The sequence below is a fragment of the Hoplias malabaricus genome, chromosome 10, assembly GCF_029633855.1.
Source record: "Hoplias malabaricus isolate fHopMal1 chromosome 10, fHopMal1.hap1, whole genome shotgun sequence".
Taxonomy (NCBI): domain Eukaryota; kingdom Metazoa; phylum Chordata; class Actinopteri; order Characiformes; family Erythrinidae; genus Hoplias; species Hoplias malabaricus.
The window spans coordinates 28,162,647-28,182,301 of NC_089809.1; the positions used below are offsets into that span (position 1 = coordinate 28,162,647).

General features: G+C 36.6%; 1 protein-coding gene across 5 annotated transcripts; it reads right to left on the reverse strand.

Annotated features, from left to right (window-relative positions):
* Positions 1–1,217: 1,217 nt before the first annotated feature.
* On the reverse strand, positions 1,218–19,504 carry sh3d21 (SH3 domain containing 21). Of its 5 annotated transcripts, none has more exons than XM_066683838.1 (19): positions 19,380–19,504; positions 18,740–18,806; positions 14,582–14,687; positions 12,482–12,639; positions 12,304–12,361; positions 11,918–12,033; positions 11,487–11,571; positions 11,335–11,396; positions 11,216–11,258; positions 10,671–10,765; positions 9,769–9,867; positions 9,318–9,369; positions 6,328–6,390; positions 5,797–5,914; positions 4,108–4,267; positions 3,342–3,419; positions 2,770–2,954; positions 2,609–2,672; positions 1,218–2,286 (listed from the first exon to the last, which is right to left on the reverse strand). In XM_066683838.1, the coding sequence occupies exons 3-19, from the start codon at positions 14,583–14,585 to the stop codon at positions 2,254–2,256; spliced, it is 1,473 nt and encodes a 490-aa protein (XP_066539935.1). In that variant the 5' UTR covers positions 14,586–14,687; positions 18,740–18,806; positions 19,380–19,504; the 3' UTR covers positions 1,218–2,253. The 5 variants fall into 5 exon arrangements, with proteins under 5 accessions (XP_066539935.1, XP_066539933.1, XP_066539936.1 ...); XM_066683836.1 differs by having other exon boundaries at positions 14,582–14,817; XM_066683839.1 differs by lacking the exon at positions 19,380–19,504 and adding an exon at positions 19,156–19,263 and having other exon boundaries at positions 14,582–14,658.
* Positions 19,505–19,655: the final 151 nt, after the last annotated feature.

A 19,655-nucleotide genomic window follows, 5' to 3' on the forward strand; every position in this document is an offset into this window, starting at 1 on the left:
AACAAGTATCTCCAAACTAAAACAAATACTTTTAGTTTACTACATTATCTGAGCATAGCTGCTGTCCTTCACATTGTAACTTGCAAACGTTAAGAAGGTGTTTACCCTTCTCCTGTAAAGTTGCTCGTTTTTAGATATTTTTGTCTGAAAGCGACAATTTGCAGGTTGAGGGTCAGTGAGAATCATGAAGGTAATTTGGACACATTTCAATACGTACTTCTCCACAGAAAATAGAGAAGAGTTTCACTTCAATTTAAAATAATGTACAGAAATTTTCAAGCAACTGAAAAACGTATAGGATTACTAATGAATAAACATCGTTGAGTGTAAAAGTGGGAAGGGCGTGAACGATATATTAATGTCTCATTTGCTCTGTAAAGTAGTTTAGTGCCGCCCTCTTGGTGTGAACATAGAGCATTGCATTGTCTCAACGGTATGTCGCAAAAGCTTAACGTCACCGCTCAACCCTGTACTAATTAATTAATTAAGAATGAATTACAGAGCATGTTAATGTATAAAGTGCTTTTATTATTTGTGGATATGATCATCAACCAAAAATCTGCATATTTTAAATGATCATTAAAATAAAGCTTTGAAATCTCACTCGTACAGTGCTGTTCTGGGGACTCGGTGGTTTAAAATTCATAAGGTGAAAAAGAGGAGTTGGGTTAGATAGTCAGAGCCCATTACTCCTCTTTACCCTTAAGTGAAACCAGAGGTATTTCACTTCCACTGCTTGATTAAAAGCCAACGAGGCAAGAAGCATGTAGATAAGAGAGCAATAAATGAGTGGGGATGATTTTCCTCTCTCAGATTAGAGACCCGATAGTTGAAGTCTACACAGGGTAAACACTCGGGACCTGTAAAAGTCAAACCAACACAATCCAACTGAGTGTGCATTAATAGCCAAAGTGTCTATTCAGCATACAAACCCAGAGCAAGTCATGTCAATAACTTACGACACAACTATTGGGGACAATTTGATATAAATCATTAAGCAAATTAAATAAATATGTAACACAAATATAAGTTATCAGTGTCATAACAGATGCTTTTAACCCGTTACAAGAAAAAAAGACATGTTCAAATGCAAGTTAATGTAAATAAAGTTTATTTAAAGTAGTCTCTGACCATTGTTATTGGTCCAAAATATTAAAAAGGCAGACAAACCATTTATTGGAAATTATATACATTTCATAATACCAGGGTGTCATCTATTATAATAAATCCCAAAAACATGACTACAAAGTTATAGAGGGTGTTTGTGAGCATGTGATTAAATGTAGTTGAAAAAAAAAAATGTTTAAATAAGACAACAGTGTGGCATAGGCCTTTTCAACAGTGATTAATATTTGGTAATTGACCATTCACAAAACGTCCAGGCCCCAGTTCATGTGTAATTTCTCGTTTGCGCCCTCTAGTGTCTGATCACCTCAAACAAGTGGGAGAGTTCTATAGTAATATACACTTAGGCTTGATAATATCTCATCACAACCATTCAAATCCATACACACTAAATAAAGCTATATATATCTAATACAATTATTATAAAATTCCCACCAGTTTGACAGCACAAATCCTGAGATCAAGCTGCAAATCAGGAAGCATTAACACCAGTATTCTTAACCTCAAAAGAGGAGAGTAACAGGTAACTTCGCAATAAAATGTAACACTGGATCCATGGCTGTAAAGTAGTACGAATAAAGTGCTGCCCCTCAGTCCCTCACACCTCCGTGCATTCAGTTTAAAACAGAAAAAATAAATATATGAGGATGTGTCCACTGCCTTGGAAAACATTTCAGTTGACATCATGGGTTTAACAGAAAAGAGTTATTCCTAGATTTGATGAAATATAGTGTAAATGTCTCAGTATAGAACAGAAACTTAGAAAAAAATCTGAATGAAAAAAACACAGTAAAATAAAAAGAAAATGATAAAATTCACTTGTGTCAAATAAACACAAGTTCCATTCCAAAATTCTATAAAATCCAGAAAAGTTCCCTCTGAAAATAAAACCACGTATAGTCTTTATTTCTGGTCCCTGAGTATGAGATCAGTCAACAGGGTTCTGATTCTGTGTGTGTGTGTGTCTGAGAATATATCAGTCACTGCAGTCTCCATGCTCTTTGTGTGTAAGTGTGTGTGTCAAGACCTCACCATGTCTTGTGCTGTGTCAGCATTCCGGTGTGAGCAATAACAAAGAAAAATAACATTCTTAAAGAGACAGTGTCCCAATTATCAGCAAGTGCCCTGTTACTTCTGCTTCCTCAATGCTTGGACTTCATCCTGAAACATTGAGCATTAACACATTAGTTACACTAAAAATAAAAATATTTTTAATCATAGCTTAATACAGAACACTGTAAACAGCAAGATGCTTTTATTCTCAATTTTCTGACATGACCAATTGCATCAATTAATTAAACACACTTAAATCACATATAGCTACAAAGCAGGGACTGCACACTTAAAAGAGAAGGCTAAATTCTCTTCTGTTAACTAACAGATGCCCACTCTGATGAGGGCCTTAGAACTCCTCGTTTGGAGAAAATAGGCCAACAATCAGAGAGACAACACTGTAGCTGGAAATATTCATGGACCCACTGACCTGTAATTTTGTTCGCTTGCTCCTCTCTTCACTTAGCTCATCTTTAATCTCCTTCATGTCAGTACTGTTTTTGGAACAACATTGCATGTTATAGTAAGGCATGACTTTTAAATATAACTGAAATATTGTAATGGTGAAGTGTTTGTGGCATAGACACTCACTCATATCGGGTTTTGAGCATTTCCAGTGCCATTCGGAGTTCTCTTAGCTCAGTTAAGACCTGATCCAGTGTAGGTTTCTCCTCCAGTGGCTTGTTCTCTACAGGTTTGGCCTCAGATTTTGACTGAACGGGATGAGGAGGTACTGACATGGACTTATTGGTTGATGGCAAATGATCTTCTGTGACCTGTAAAAGGATGCAATGTTAATGTTTATGTTAATGAACAGACTAATAGAAATGGCCCAAAATTATTAAAAAGCCACACATTTAAGGTATATTTTTTCCCTCTCCTATCAAGTTACCATTGCAAGAGGCAAGGTTTTCTCAGAACAACAACGACATAATGAACACTATTTAAAAACTTAAGTACAAGTTACTACAAATTATAATAAGCTCTTATTTTTAGTTCTGTTCTGTCAATATTTTTTGACATATGTTAATGTCATTCAATTAATTACTAAATAAACACATTAGATGATGATAAAATAAATATGTATCTGCACTAGATCTAATGAACCTTTCTCAGCCTGTTGTGAATAAATAATATGAGGGGTGAATGATTGTTTTTCAAACCTTGGAGGGAGCCAGAGGCTTTTTAATACCTCCCTCTATATCTGCTGATGCCTCATTGTGGTTAGTGTCATTAAGTGCCTGTAAAGACACACACAACATTAGCCACAATCCACAGATTATTATATAAAGCTTTATTTAGGTTGCATTTCCAGTACATGAAGCTAATATACTAGGATTAAGGCTTATAAATTATTCTTTTTTCTAATATTTTTTATATTATTTGTTACCAGCATTTATATGTGATTAGCATTGGGAAATAGTGTTGTTGTCCAAAGAAAACCATGTATCTTTCTTTTTGTTTGAATTTTAAATGCATCAGCTGTTCAGCTATGTGTGAATATTTGACAATAAATGGACCAATAGAAATACTCGATAATACATTCATTCATTATCTGTAACCGCTTATCCAGTTCTGGGTCGCAGTGGTCTGGAACCTACCCGGAATCATTGGGAGCAAGGCAGAAATACACCCTGGAGGGGGCGCCAGTCCTTCACAGGGCAACACACTCACACCTATGGACACTTCTGAGTCGCCAATCCACCTACCAACGTGTATTTTTTGGACTTTGGGAGGAAACAGGGGCACCCGTAGGAAACAGGGAGAACACACCAAACTCCTCACAGACAGTCACCAGGAGTGGGACTTGAACCCACAACCTCCCCGGAGCTGTGAGACTGCGACCTTTTGGCCTTGTAAAATTACCAATTTGGAGGCAAATGTTTTTTGGACAACATCAGTATGATTGATTTAAATGAGTCACTTTACATGAGAGGCTGTAGGTGGTCTCCTCTGTGGAGGCTTGGCCCTGTTTGCAGTGGGATGGCTGAGTTTGTCTGAAGACACACTGACTCCGTCAAACTGGTCAGAGTCCTTGGGTTTACTCTCTGTGTGTTTCGGTGAGGCAGGGGGTGGATCGTCACTGCCCCTAAATAGAAGAACATAATATCTCTGTGAAAAGTTGTGAAATGTGAAACTGCCCCCATTTTTGACGATGACACACTTAAATATGCGTTGGTAATGTTGTTGGTGAAAACAAACAGGTCAAACAGGACACACCTGAACTTTCCCTAAAGTCAACATAAACTCTCAGGGCTTTTCTTTAATGACAAGGTCGTCTGAACTCTTTGGTTTCTAGCTGCTCTGTTAAGTCTCTAAATAATGGCAGTAATCCTTTAAATGAAACAAATATGGCTATTAATTGCCACAAATATTTTCCTAGTATGCTCATGTTAAATGAAAGTTGAACCATTATTAACTTATTAAAAAAGTTCTGTGAAAGTGTGGTTTGTTAACATTTCTGATGTGATGTTTACACTGTGAAAATAAAGCTTCTTTGCACTTTCAGTTCAGAGAAATATTCTACATGCATAGTTACAGAAGAAAAAAAATAGGCAGCTTAAGCTTGTTCAGCTCCACAGAGACAAATTTAGTTTCAGTTTTACTTCATCTTGAAGGCTGGACATTTTGTATCCTACCCCATATCCTACTCTCAGATGACTCAGTCCTGGTATCATTAAGATGACAGTTAAATGGAATGTTCTATGGACCTACCAGCACATTTATTCTTGCAAGATTTGTTATCATCAAAATGAAGATCATTTTATGAAAAGCTAAACCTAACTGGATTTCAGTTCCCTTTTAACATTGTTATTGTACCAATGATGATATATGTAGTATGTGTTAGATATTTGTAGTTTCCCAATGGCACATAAAAAAGCGGAAGCATAAAATCATTGAGCTGCAAACTCAGTAACAGAGGAACTGAATTAAACATTGTCGACCATTTAACATTCACATTTAAACTGCTGCAGTCCAAAAACCAAGTACCTCCAAAATGGCAACTACACATACATACAATATAATTTGGAGCATTTCTATTGCTGCAACTTTCTTGACGTTTTAACAAAATGAAAATGACTGTTTGTATTACGGTGAAAAATAAAAATACAAAAAATGTTTGAACAGTACGAAAATGTAAAATAAACACAAAAATGTTTCTTGTTCCTTTTTACTTATTTGCTTTGAATTTCACTGTTACTATGTAAATATATGCATTTGAGTTAATACATGTTAACATAGTAAGAATTTTATTTGTAGTCATTGTTAAATGGTTCCATTAACCACTTTCCTTTCAGATAATTATCTATGATAGTGACTGATGTAACAAGCACATATCTTTGCTCCATGATTTTTAGTTTACTGAGTCATTTGAACAGCAGCTATCCTTCACATCATGTGAAAAATTCATAATGAATGAACCAATAGAAATGCTCCAATATAACTTTGAATAAAATCATTTTTACATTCATGTCCTACGATACGGCCTTTTGCTTCTACTGTAAAATTACAATCTTGGCAGGTACATGTCTTTAATTGGATAGCGACAATACGCTGCTACCTAGTTGACAGTGTCTAATTAGATATTTATAAAGAGTTTAATTAAAATTCACATACTTTGGCACAGGCTTATGAGGTTTGTCCTTAAGTAGAGGAGGGGGGGGTTTGAATAAACCGGGCAGCTTGATTTTACCAGGTGTATCGCTTCTGAAATCTTTGGCTTCTGTCTTTTCATCTACAAACACAAACAGCAAATCATTTGATGGGTTTTAGATCAGAGATGTATATACCAGAAATTATGGCATGAAATCTGAGGGTTATATGAGGGTTATTATGTTTGTATTTTTTCTCGTAATTAATAATAATATTGTTATAAAATAAAAATTAATTAATAATATCGTAAGTAATTACAATAAATCCAGCATGTGCACTAACACATTTCTGTATTTATTCATATACTGTGTTGACATTTTGTAAAATAATAAAAAAAAAAGAATAGAAAAAGTCAGTTTGATGTCTGTTTTATGAGAAGAAATCTATATCTGCCAAAACAATTAATTCATGTCTTCACAGACAATAGATTTAAGTTTACTCATATCCACATACACCCCTACATTTTCAATCCCATGCATGCTGTGAAACACTTACCTTTGGTCTCCACCCTCGAGTTGGTTTCAGTGTTGTTCTTGTCCATTCCTGAAGCGTCCTTTACTGTTAAACAGAACAAAAAATGTTTTGTAGACAACACTAAAATGCATTAAGGTCCAAAAAAGCAGTGTTTAACAGCGTTTATGTAATGGCTTGTGGTTTACACTGGCGGTCTGTAAAAAGCATGGGAATGTCAGAGTTTCCCTGATGGAGGAAGCAGCCTGCTGTTTCCTGTTGCTACTTAAGCCTCTCATGAGTATCTTAAAATAAAAAAAAAATGTGGGAAACTGATAACTGTGAAACAACTTGGAGTGTCTTCATGTCTTGTGTAACAGAGTTTCACGTTGCTGACAGATACAAAGAGAGAATGTACTTTACTACTAACTTTATAAGTGGAAACTTGTGGAAAGCTGCTCTGGATAAATTCAAACTGTATAAGAACTAATGAAAAACAACTAACAAATAAATAAAACTATATGCTTTGATGTGTATGTTTGCTTAACAATATCCAAAGCTCTGTTTGAGGAGGAGTCTTAGTAAATACAGATAAATACCACTGTTTTAGTAGTGCGTTTAAGTTTGTATTAATTCTAAATGATCAGAATCTTTCTACTGCTAAAAACACAAATTGCATTTAAAACTATTTATCCAATTATGAATGTAAATGTAACATCCTCAATATGCCATACAATAGTCTGTAAGGCATAAAGATGGAAAAAACACAAAAAGGTTTTTCTGTATTGGACTGAAGTGCAGTTAAAGGCTGTATTTAGTTCCAATGGCTGCACACCAAAAAAATACAAACAGAAAAAAAATGTATCACGGATCAGAAAATGTACTCTGTACCCTTTAAGAAGGCTCCCTTCCCTTCTGCTGTATTAACATTTATAACCACAATACTGAAAAAATATCTGGCTTATTACATTCTGAATATTACTGCATATTAACTACACAAACTATATCAAATCAAAATTAATATATACACAACACTTTTTACAACTGATGTTGTCACAAAGCAGATTTACTACAATCCTGTATACTAGCTGCTACTCAGTGACTGCTGTGTTAATATAAACTATATAATTTTTCTTTCATGCAAACTTTCATATACTACAAGGTACACAGTGAGATCATATATTATAAAATACGTTTTGCTGTACCTCTTCTATCCTTTAGCACAGTGTACAAGTCAAGGTTTCACTGTCTGTATGTAATGGTCCCAGCCTTCATGTCTTATTTTATGTCTTTCATACTTATTGTATTATTTACACTTGTTTTGCATCTTGGCCCTATAGGAGCACTGTTTTGCTGCACAGCGTATCTGAAAGCAGCACAATGACAATGAATACTGTAAGTATAATAATAAGTTTTAGAAATGTGTAATAAGCAGTGCAATCCACTGGCATTTGTGGCCAAGGTAAATGGATACTTACATGTTTGAGAAATATGTCATTTAGAATTTTTACTTTTTTTTTTTTTTTAAATACTTTACATTTACCTCACTACTTACTGATTACATACTGGTCAGATTTAGCACACTATAAATCTGTGCATTCTTTCTCTCTCTCTAAAAAAAAAACTCCCAGAAAACAACTCTTTAAATAAAGACAAAGAAATAATATACAGTAAGCCAGCCTCTACATACCCTCTTAGGGAAATAATTTTCCTCCTTCCAGGATCTGCATTTAGACATTCACCACAAAGAACAAGATGCCAGAAGAGGCCTGAAAACTACTCATCAACCCTTGCTTTCCTCTGCAGGCTGCTCACGTGGCATAAGCAGGGCCTGTGACTTCCTGTTGAAATTTCAAGCTATTTCCTCCTGTCGTGTGTCCATCATTCTAAAGTTGATCAATTTTGTTTATATCAGCACAGAGGCTGAAGTGGACTTAAGAAATTCATGTGCATGCTACAGTAGCTTTTAAGATCTCTTCCAGTAAAAACTGTACACTTGAGGAGTTTCAAGTGGAGAGTGAAAAACACACCCACAAGCCACAGGTGTTCTTAGCATTTTTAAAGCTGAGCTAAAACCCACTTCCTGCACCACTTATGACAGCTGTCAATGAGCATTTCACATCCTTTTTTTTGAAAACAGCACAGTGAATGCACCTTGTTGTAAACAACTACTATGTTGTGATCTATTCCGAAATAGTTCCATGAAAACTTTAATTTTGATGGTTCTGCAAAAATAGACAGATGTTAAAAAAGACATTTGCAAGTCTCTGGTTACAGCATAAATAAAATATAAGTCTCCAATATTGTGCCAAATAAATGTGAAAACTGTAACACCTGCTTGCAGTGGTGAACTCACTCTCTTCATGCAGTTTCAGTACTTGTGCCTAATAGTTCAATATGTAGCAGAGAAAGTATAACGTTTTGCTTTACTGTTACATGGGTCTTTATCTAAAATCTTTATCTATGCTAATTGGTTCTAATGGCTAGTAATAAGTGCTCTTGACCTTCTGCAGAACAATTAGTGTGATATAAGATTGTCTGTGTATTTTTCTAAATTTTACCATGACTGAATTAAATAACAACTACATTATAATGCTACAGTACAGTGTATAATTACAATAAGTTAAGAATTTTTTTATCTTTAAGATTTGTGATTGTGTATTTGTTTAAATCTGTTTGCAATATCTGCAAATACATTGATGTTCAGTTTATGTATCTGTAACATAAATTACATTATCCTTATGATTTTGCATGTAAGACATTACAAATCCATACCATGAAAATGTCCATACCACAAAAATGCTACAAAACAATGGCAATGATATTCAAAATTTATTCAGTTATTTGTAATGACTAGAATTCTATGAATTCATTCTGTATATTGTGAAAAATTGTCTCTAAGCATCCCATGCTACGAACCCATCACCAGCATGAACTATCATGCATACTCTGAATGAAAATAATCTAGTAAACACCTGCTCTCTGAACACCAGTACTAGCACATTAACTTCTCAGAAATGTGTTGATTATCTTACCTGATGCTTTTTGTGAGCCATGTCTCAGCGGCAGCTGGCTTTTGTTTGTTTGCTAATAGGAAAAATAAGAATAACATATATTAGAAATAGTGCTGGGATAAACACCATGCTCTTTCCATAGACGGAACATCATGCAGTGACTTGAGCCTTCCTTTACTCAGAGCCTAATGGAAACCTCTGATTCATTCCCTCTTACACAAGCTTTAAATAACAAGAAGAAAAGGCACTTCTAGAAAACCATTACATTAAAACAAAGAAGAGTGAAACAACCAACATCTACATCCTCTGAAAAACAGTGTCAGTGAATTCTCAAAAAGACTCTGAAAACTGCTCTGTAAAATCCTAGTATAGTTTTGACTGTGGGGTCACTCCAATTCCCAGCCCAAAAAAAAAAAAAAAAAAAAAAAAAAAAAAAAAGACTAGTGTGAGAAAACGTTCCAATCCCACTCACTCCGACAGGCTCCTGCGGGATCACCATGACGAAGTTATCAGGGAAGAAACCCCTCCGTCCATTTATCTCACCCTCCCACCATCCGTCATCCTCAGTGACCTTGAACACAGAGGAAGGGAGAGTAAAATCAGGCCTTGCAACAAAAATACTTTCAGTCCTAAAATCATGGCTGCTCATTTAGATAAAGACACTGCCTTCGAGCATATTCAGCCCCTAAAGCTCACTTGGGATTGGAGTAGTTTATTAAGGGGACGGTTGTAATGAAACAGTACATGTGTTCTCAGTTAAAAGGTGTGCTGATGGGTTTCTTTTGGTCAGCCAGAGTCTGGTGTACTGGGGCAGTGTAAAACAAAGGATATCACAATATCACAGGGTAGAGTCTCCCAGTTCTTATCCGCTGGAAGGTTTATTTCACTAGTTTTCCACAGTGCTACTGCTCTTTTACAGATGCTGCCTTTTTTATGTTACAATGGCAATGTCATTGTCAATCTTTTTTATACTTCTCAAGTTTGAGGCTGACTAATTTATCAGCCCAATATTACTATTTATATAGCAGTTTTTATGCAGTAACTAAGGTAAACTAAGTATATTTTTCAGAGCACATAAAATATCATTATTAGTCTTTAAAAATCCTTATATGTTAATGAAAACTACACAAATTCTAATACTTCCCTATTGGTAAATATTAACATTAATATTTAGATCTAGTTGTTTAACATGTAATACTCAGTGTCTGTTTAATATATGCAATTTGCTGGATACCACAAAGAACAGTAGAGTATACATAAAAAATCCACGCATATAATTTAGGCAACTGAAAGCTGACTATGTAATATGTCTTGCAAGAAACAGCCCAGGGGAACATTTGAAATATACATTTGATATATCTCTCAATGTCAGACCTTGTTGATGATGGTGACGATTTCTCCTTTCTTTAAATCCAGCTCATCCTCAGCATAAGCTGTATAATCGAACATCACCTGACAGCATTCTTTCACTATCAGACAACACATACAGGAATGTTTAATGCATTTAGTACACTGACTCTGTGATAGTGAACTAAGTGTGTGAAAAGTTATAGAGCAAATTATAGTGAAAGAAGATTTTGGACCAGGAAGAGACGTGTGTTTCAGTCTATGATCTGTATCTTATCACAGACAGAACAACTAACTGACGGTAATATAACTTAAGGCTAACTGGAAATATGTGAGTTTCCTTGTTGCCACCCTTATAGTGTTTAAGAGCTCTCAGAAAGTGGTGTCTAATATATGTTGCACACATTCTTTACACCCCACTAATTGTTCAAAATTGGTCTGTTTTTATTTACAACAATGACTAACCTTTCATGCCACTATGGTAAAGTCATCAAAACAAGACCGACCACATCTGAAATGCTAAACGGTATTCTGCATTGTCATATAACTCTTCATGTGCCTGACGTACTCACCATTAGATTTTTTGCGTACACTTGTCCTCTGCTGCTGTATTCCCTATGTAGGAGACAGTGATATAAAATATTGGATTCCAAATTAATTCTGTAGAGAGGATGAATCTGCTCATCCCTACCTCTTTAATAAAGATGGCATCTGAAAGTTTAGGCCGGCTCTTGCCTTCATTTAGATGTCCTTCTGCAAAATATTTTCTCATCAGTATTTGCTAAGAAGGTGAATTCATATTGACTGTGACAAATTATTATGTGTCAAGCACTAAAGCCAAACCTTTGGGAAAAATTTCTTTCACAAAGTTTGATGGAAAAGCTCCTATTTTGTTATTTTTCTTCCCCATCCACCACCCATCTTCAATCTGTAAACAGAGGCAAAATTGTTAAGTCAAGAAAACCATAACAAAACAAAGACAGAGAGAAAGCTTGAAATTCAAATTATATATAATGTGAGAAGAACATAAAAATATTGCAGAGTTTCGTTGGCTAAAATACACAGTGGCAAAGTCAGCCCAAGTATAAACATGCCAGAACTCTACAAACAAAAATCTCAGTCCACATTATACCAACACCTGCTGATTGTTTTTGCCTTTAAATCTAAATTTAAACCAGAATCAGATTTCAGCTAAATTAAGCTATCTAGCAAACTAACGCAGGCTGTAAAATGTAGATTACAAAGTCTTTGTAAAACAACATGCTGTCTACTACCTCTCTGAATATCTCTATTGTCTCTCCAACAACCAGCTCCAGCTCATCCTCGTGCCCTGGTGTGTAGGCATGAGTGACTTCACATTTCCTACATGGCTCCTTCAATGATATATTTGCTAGAGTTAAAAACAAGCAGATGAAACAAATAAATAACTTGTTAGTGAATGTCTAACCAGTCAAACTGCGCACACATACCTACAAATATTATATATATATATATCATTTTGTTGACACATATTTAGCACTTGGCAACTTGGCAATTGAGACAGGAAGTGGTCTGTGATGCCTTTCATTACTTGGTTGTTTGTCATGCTGTCCAGTGTATAATGTTTTCAGACTCTGGACGCACATTTTGTGTTAGAACGTGGACTGTACATGGAACATACCTTTTCGCATGCTACGTGGCTCTCTCTTAGTGTCTCCTATCAAGTGAACAGGTACTTCCTTCAGAGACAAACAAATCAGAAAATCAGTTATCAAGGAGTTCAAGCAAATCATTCTGAGAGAGACCAGTCTGACAACCCTGATATGACAAAGTGAGAAATGAAAAGAAGAGTACTGGACTTTGACAAAGTTGGAGGGAATAATGCCTCTTTTTCCCCGGAGCTCTCCCTCCAGCCAGCCCTCCTCACTAGCCACTTTCACATTCTTCAGCACGTCACCAGCATGGACTTTCAACTCATCTGCCATCGTGCCTTCAAAGTCTATCAGCACTAATACCTCTGTTTGTCACACACACACAAAAAAGATTAAAGATTAGTAATCTTTAACATGACATGCACACATCCACTGATGAAAAGTGTATATAGGTGCAAGCACAAAAATATAGGTTTGAGTGATATTTCAAATTATTTTGTATAATGTGGGCGGCACGGTAGCGCAGCAGGTAGTGTTGCAGTCACACTGCTCCAGGGACCTGGAGGTTGTGGGTTCATGTCCCGCTCTGGGTTACTGTCTGTGAGGAGCTTGGTGTGTTCTCCCTTTGTCTGCATGGGTTTTTTTTCCAGGTGCTCCAGTTTCCCCCCATGGTCCAAAAAACACACGTCGCTAAGTGGATTGGTGACTCAAAAGTGTCCATAGGTGCGAGCGTGTGAGTGGCACCCCATCCAGGGTCTATCCCTGCCTTGCGCTCACTGATTCTGGGTAGGCTCCGGACCAGGAATGAATGAATGTTCACTAGAGAAGAGCTGGACTACTGCTCTAAAATGTATGTATTTAATTCATTTTATGTAGATGTGGCAAACCCAGGTTCAGAATCTAATTATCCTTCACACAGTCTTTCAACTTCCCTGACAACTCTGAGGCTGGATTCAAATGATTAGAGAAGCCAGACAGTAGCTGACACTGAATGTCAATATTAATTCCTTAAATCCTATATCGAGCATCCCTATTAACTTTGGATTATGTCAGTTTTCACGAAAGACTTACGTAAGTGTTATACATTGGTGAATGCTTGTCTTTATTTAAAAGAAAACTGCTGCTATCTTAAAAGAAGAAATAGTTTAAACATATCTATATATTTAGCAATAAACAAATGCAATGTACGCTGGCATGCTATTATATATTTCACATCAAAATGCTGGATATGAATTGTTTAGATGAGTGGAGTGATTATGCTCCAATTTCAGCAGGGATCTAAGACCAATGTGTTTCAACAGGTATGTGGTATGCAGGATATGGCTCCAGGTGGTTTTTTAACTCTGATATGGATTGCATTAGCTGTAGCTTCTGCAGTAGTTTTTTATATATTTTACAATATATTCTACAATTTAAATTTCCATACAGCATATTTACATATAAATGAATCAGCCTTAAAACATAATAAGTGTCTTATCTGTACTCAGCCACACCTTACTCATGACGTAATACTGAAAGAAAACAGAGTTACTTGGGGAGGAGGAATTTTAATGTATTGAGGCAACACTAAAATAAATTTAAAAATAAAGATGCCAGAGGGGTTCTTATGAGTGAACCTTATAATGATTCATTGGTTAAAGTACATTTCAATAAAAAAAAAACATGTCAAAATTTGTAAATAAATTGTATAAGCATATAAACAAGAACTTTCAATATACAAGCCACAACATATTAAAAAGGAATATATTGTAATTTTGAAGTTCAGTTAACTGAAAGTAGTTACATGAAAACTCCTCTTAAACAAAACTGAAATAAACTACTTTAGTACTTTTGAATAAAGGTGTTTAATCTATAGTGTACTGACACTGCTAAAACTAGCTTTGGTCTGTATAGGAAAGATGTATAAATTGTGTTCAGAAAACTATCTCGGGTCAATATTATAATGACCATAGACTAACAGTGATCTTCAAAATACTAACAAAAATTCTAATGCAGATATTCAGGAAGTACTCAAGACAGCTTACGGAAATCCTTACGGAGTTCCTTAACTCTCCTTACTATTATACTGACACAATGAGCATTTCACTGTCTGTCACTAATAGTCATACAGGTCCAGTCTTCAGACTCACTTAAAAAAAATGGACAGTAACTCAACATTCAAATTGCATCCAGAAATTACAGCACAAATACATCTTGAACAGATGTAAGCAGAAATCAGCACAAAACAGAAAGCAAGAAATTGATGTCTGTGCTTTTCATACTTTAAACATAATAAGAATGACAATTAAATTATAAACTGCTACTTACCCATTGCTGCTAAAAGCTGTGTTTAGTCCTCTACGCTTTCAAAAGCAGAAATCCCTCTGACTGACACACTCCAAGCGCTAAAGGCAAAGCGCAGTCTGAATAAATGCTGTTGCACAAGACACAGATCAGAAATGCCTGGGCCCTCCTTCCTTTAGTCAAATATTAACACTAAGAATCTCTTCCCTGCTAGTCATGACAGGCTATAGAACTTCATAAGTGGATGTATGTGTGCATGCCTAAGACAGAGAAAGAAAAAAAGGAGAGAGAGAGAGAGAGAGAGAGAGAGAGAGAGAGAGAGAGAGAGAGAGAGAGAGAGAGAAGATGGAAAGGGAGAGATACACAGAGAAAGAGAGAGAAACAGGTGAAACAGGTTTCTGCTTGAATGAATGTTCAGGGCATAAAACAGAACTAAAACGTAATACAAGAAGGGGGCGAACTCCAAGTGATAAATCAATACATGCTTTTCATTTTGACACCCTGACTTTTGAGTGAATGTGTATGTATGTCTGACTTTTGTAACCCATGTCACCATCAGGGCAGGAGTTTCCTACTTGGCTATATGACGTCAAGAGCTGATAGAATTTATGCTGGAATCAAGCTGAGAAGCTGAATTTGTACAGCCACCTTCTAATCAAATTAATCATTCATTTAACCAGTTTCTAAAACATTAGAAATCAAAACATTTCAGCAATGCATTGACAAAAATGTAACATGAAAAAGAGAACTTTTTTTTATTAATTTAGCAAACAAGAACTGAGATATAAACAGTCTAAGTATTTATATATTTTTACATTGATGTTATTTATACGATCAAGGAAAATGTCATTAGGATCTTCATTGCTCATAAAGGACTGATTCAGGTGAATCAGCATTTATGTATTGCATTTAAGTATTAGGGCAGCACAGTGGCACAGCAGGTAGTGTCACTGTCACACAGATCCTTGGTCCTTGGATTGTGGATTTGAGCCCCGCTCCGGGTGACTATCTGTGAGGAGTTTGGTGTGTTTGCCCCGTGTCCACGTGGGTTTCCTCCGGGTGCTCTGGTTTCCTCCCACAGTGCAAAAACACACGTTGGTAGGTGAATTGGTGACTCAAAAGTGTCTGTGAGGGTGTGTCGCCCTGTGTTGCTGCCCAGTGATTCTGGGTAGGCTCTGGACCCACTGCGACCCTGAACTAGATACGTGGTTACAGACAATGAATGAATTTAAGTATTATTATTACAGAAATGTATTACTTGTAAGCTACATCTCATTTCCAAGAGAAAATGCATGATTGTTTATTTATTCATTCATTCATTCATAGCCATTTCTTGTTAACTGAGATATACAGATACTGGTCATAAAATTAGAATATCATGAAAAAGTTTATTTATTTTAGTAATTCCATTCAAAAAGTGAATATACTTTTATATTATACTCATTCATTACACACAGACTGTGTTCATTTCTTTTAGTTTGATGATTATAACTGACAACTAATGAAAACCTCAAATTCAGTATCTCAGAAAATTAGAATATTGTGAAAAAGTTTGAAGACACTTGGTGCCACGCTTTAATCAGCTAATTAACTGAAAACACCTGCAAAGGCATTTAAATGTGTCTCAGTCTAGTTCTGTAGGCTACACAATCATGGGGAAGACTGTTGACTTGACAGTTGTCCAAAAGACGATCATTGACACCTTACACAAACAGGGCAAGGCACAAAAGGTCATTGCTAAAGAGCAAGCAATAGGGATGTCCACACCCTGGAGAGGATTGTGAAACAAAACCCATTCAAAAATGTGAGGGAGATTCACAAAGACTGGACTGCAGCTGGCGTCAGTGCTTCAAGACATGTGTTTCAGCTGTCGCATTCCTTGTGTCAAGCCACTCTTGAACAAGAGACAGCTTCAGAAGTGTCTTGCCTGGGCTAAAGACAAAAAGCACTGGACTGCTGCTGAGTGGTCCAAAGTTATGTTCTCTGATGAAAGTAAATTTTGAATTTCCTTTGTAAATCAAGGTCCCAGAGTCTGAAAGGCAAGAGAGGAGAGGCACAGAATCCACGTTGCTTGAGGTCCAGTGTAAAGTTTCCACAGTCAGTGATGGTTTGGAGTGCCATGTTATCTGCTGGACTTGGTCCACTGTGTTTTCTGAGGTCCAAGATCAACGCAGCCGTCTGCCAGGAAGTTTTAGAGCACTTCGTGCTTCCTGCTGCTGACCATTATGGAGATGCAGATTTCATTTTTCAACAGGACTTGGCACCTGCATGCAATGCCAAAGCTACCAGTACCTGGTTTAAGGACCATGGTCTCCCTGTTCTTAATTGGCCAGCAAACTCACCTGACCTTAACCCAATAGAAAAACTATGGGGTATTATCAAGAGGAAGATGCAATTTGCCAGACCCAACAATGCAGAAGAGCTGAAGGTCGCTATCAGAGCAACCTGGGCTCTCATAACATAACTGATCGACTCCATGCCCCAACTAATTATTGAGTGCTGTACATGCTCATACGTTTCAGGTGGCCAGCATTTCTAAAAATCCTTTTTTTGTGTTGGTCTTAAGTAATATTCTAATATTCTGAGACACTGAATTTGGGGTTTTCATTTGTTGTTAGTTAAAATCATCAAATTAAAAGAAATAAACACTTGAAATATATCAGTCTGTGTGTAATGAATAAGTTTAATATACAAGTTTCACATTTTAAATGGAACTAATGAAATAAATCAGCTTTTTCATGATATTCTAATTTTATGACCAGCACCTGTACACTACGCTAGTGTTTCATGAACAGTCACTATTGGCTAGATAATCTTGTTTGTGGACTATTCTCAGTCCAGCATTGACATTGATATGTTTAAAAACCCAGCAGCACTGTTGTGTCGCATCTGCTCCTACTAGCACAACACAAAATAACACATTAACACCATTGCAGCACTAAGAATGATCCACCACAAAAATCATACCTGCTCTGTGGGGGTTCTGTAGAACAGGTTAAAAGGGGGCAAACAATTATGCAGAGCAACAGATGGACAACAGACCTAAAAAGTGCTCCTGTACAGTGAAAGATTATGGAAATTGAGTGTACAAACAAAATATTATAATATTTAGATATGGCTGTGTACTTGAGTATGTTTATATGTACCTTTTTCATTTTTATTTAAGTGCAAAAAAACATAGAACCCTCACGTCACAAAGAGTACCCAGGGACAACACTTGCTTCAACAGAATCGATGCTCACAATCCTTTGTTTGAAGATGCAAGATGATGCTTGTGTATCCACTGCACCTATACACTAGTTCCCAGGTAAATATACCTCTCAAGAACAAGAACCTGGGGTAGGCCCACGTGCAGAAGCCAGCAACACATTCAGAAGCATATGTAACCTTGTTCTGCCAAAGTCACATGGTATATTGCTGGCACCAATACCTGCTTCCCCTGCAACTGGAGGACTTGAGAGATGTTCAGTGGAATAAGTCCAGGACCATTCCGAAGAATGTTTTAATTTGTGATTAAGTTAACACACTCTCATTCAAGATGACCATAAAGCCCAAGTCCAGCATATTTGCTCCCTCGAAACAGCAAGTGCTCAGTTAGTTATTAAGATAAGACATTATTTACTGTCCTGGGGACAGAGCCACACATACACATCTCGTAAATATATTTCCTGCTAGAGACATGCTAGACTAAAACCCATACCTAGAATATCCTGTGGAGTAAAATGAACATGGACAGCGAAACTGCAGTTTGTCTCTTACTTTCTACATAGTAAGATGACCCATGGGTCCATAATCACTTCTTTATATTAAGCCAAATGTAGTGTATTTGATGCAGTGTCTCTGGCTAGTGCCCGTCAACGATGGACAGATGGGCCTGCCTAACATTTGAAAGGGAGGAGATACGGGGTGAATTTATGGAGTTGAGATACTGGGGAAGCCAAGTGTTTGAGCCCAAAATAGTGGACAACAAACTGCCTGCAATGGACAGCCTGGTGCAGTGTCTGCCACTCCATTAAAGAACAACGTTGTAGGACCTCGTTGCACAGGCTCTCTTCACAGGAGATAGAAGAGCAACATTATTTAGCGTCTCAAGACCAGGTTGCCACTAACATCACATGGCCAGAGAAATTAAAATGCAACTGATGGTATTACTACTACTTCTATTACGCGAAGAACACTTACCTCTCAATAGCAAGCAGTAGTTCAATTAAGTGTGAAAGTCAGTGGCGAGGTATTGACACACCAGCCCCTGTACAGAAATAACAGCGTCAATTAATATATAAAATAAAATAAAAATAAATAAATGATTATAAAAAAAAAAAACATGGCAGCATATGTTTGGATAATATTCCGCTAGGCAGCGCCAATCAACTGATACAGATCACCGCTAAAACGTTATTTTTTATTTTTAACTGATACCCTAACTTACTGATTAGCGACATAACCAGCTCCAGACCAGCATAAACCAACAAAAAACAGTTTAGCCTATCACAAATCTCTGGCGGTCATTACAAAAGTAAATTAATACTTGGAAAAATCTTGAATTGTTAAAACAATGTTTTTCATTCAGAGTTATTTGTATTCTTAATAATATTGACCTCAGTTGTCCCGAGACGAGAAGCAAATACAATCTCGTAGTCTTTTACGTAAAGAGTATGTGTTTTGCGATACAGACATCAAAAGTATTGGTGAGCTAGGCAGAGCACTAACGAACCGCGAGCTACGCCAACTAGCGATAGCTATGCAATGGCGGAAACGAGTTACTGCAAAGAGCTAAATCCGTTGTTCCCCCTCCCACACTATAACGAGTCCTGCAGGATACCTAAAAATCTGTAGGATTCACCCTCCTTGAGCTGCGTCCCAAGTCTTTAATCTTCAAAAATCTGAGGCAAATAGACATTAGCGATTAGCCCAGCTAGCGTTTCAAACAACTAACGTCTGTACATTTTCTTCTGTCACATCGAAGGCAACTTACCAGGCGCTACAATCAGTCTTAGGTGTTAAAAATCATATTAACTTTCACATTAAAAGTTTAGTTATCTAAGATTTTGGCATGGCATATTTAATTAATTGTCCGAAAATCAGCTCTAGGAATGTT

What these genes read in the sequence shown, in the direction of transcription:
- sh3d21 (XM_066683838.1), bottom strand. An exon ending in CAATAGAGATATTCAGAGAG is followed by an intron (nt 11,572 to 11,917) that starts GTAGTAGACAGC and finishes CTCTGTTTACAG; the next exon opens with ATTGAAGATGGGTGGTGGAT. An exon ending in TCGTCACCATCATCAACAAG is followed by an intron (nt 9,868 to 10,670) that starts GTCTGACATTGA and finishes TCTGTGTTCAAG; the next exon opens with GTCACTGAGGATGACGGATG.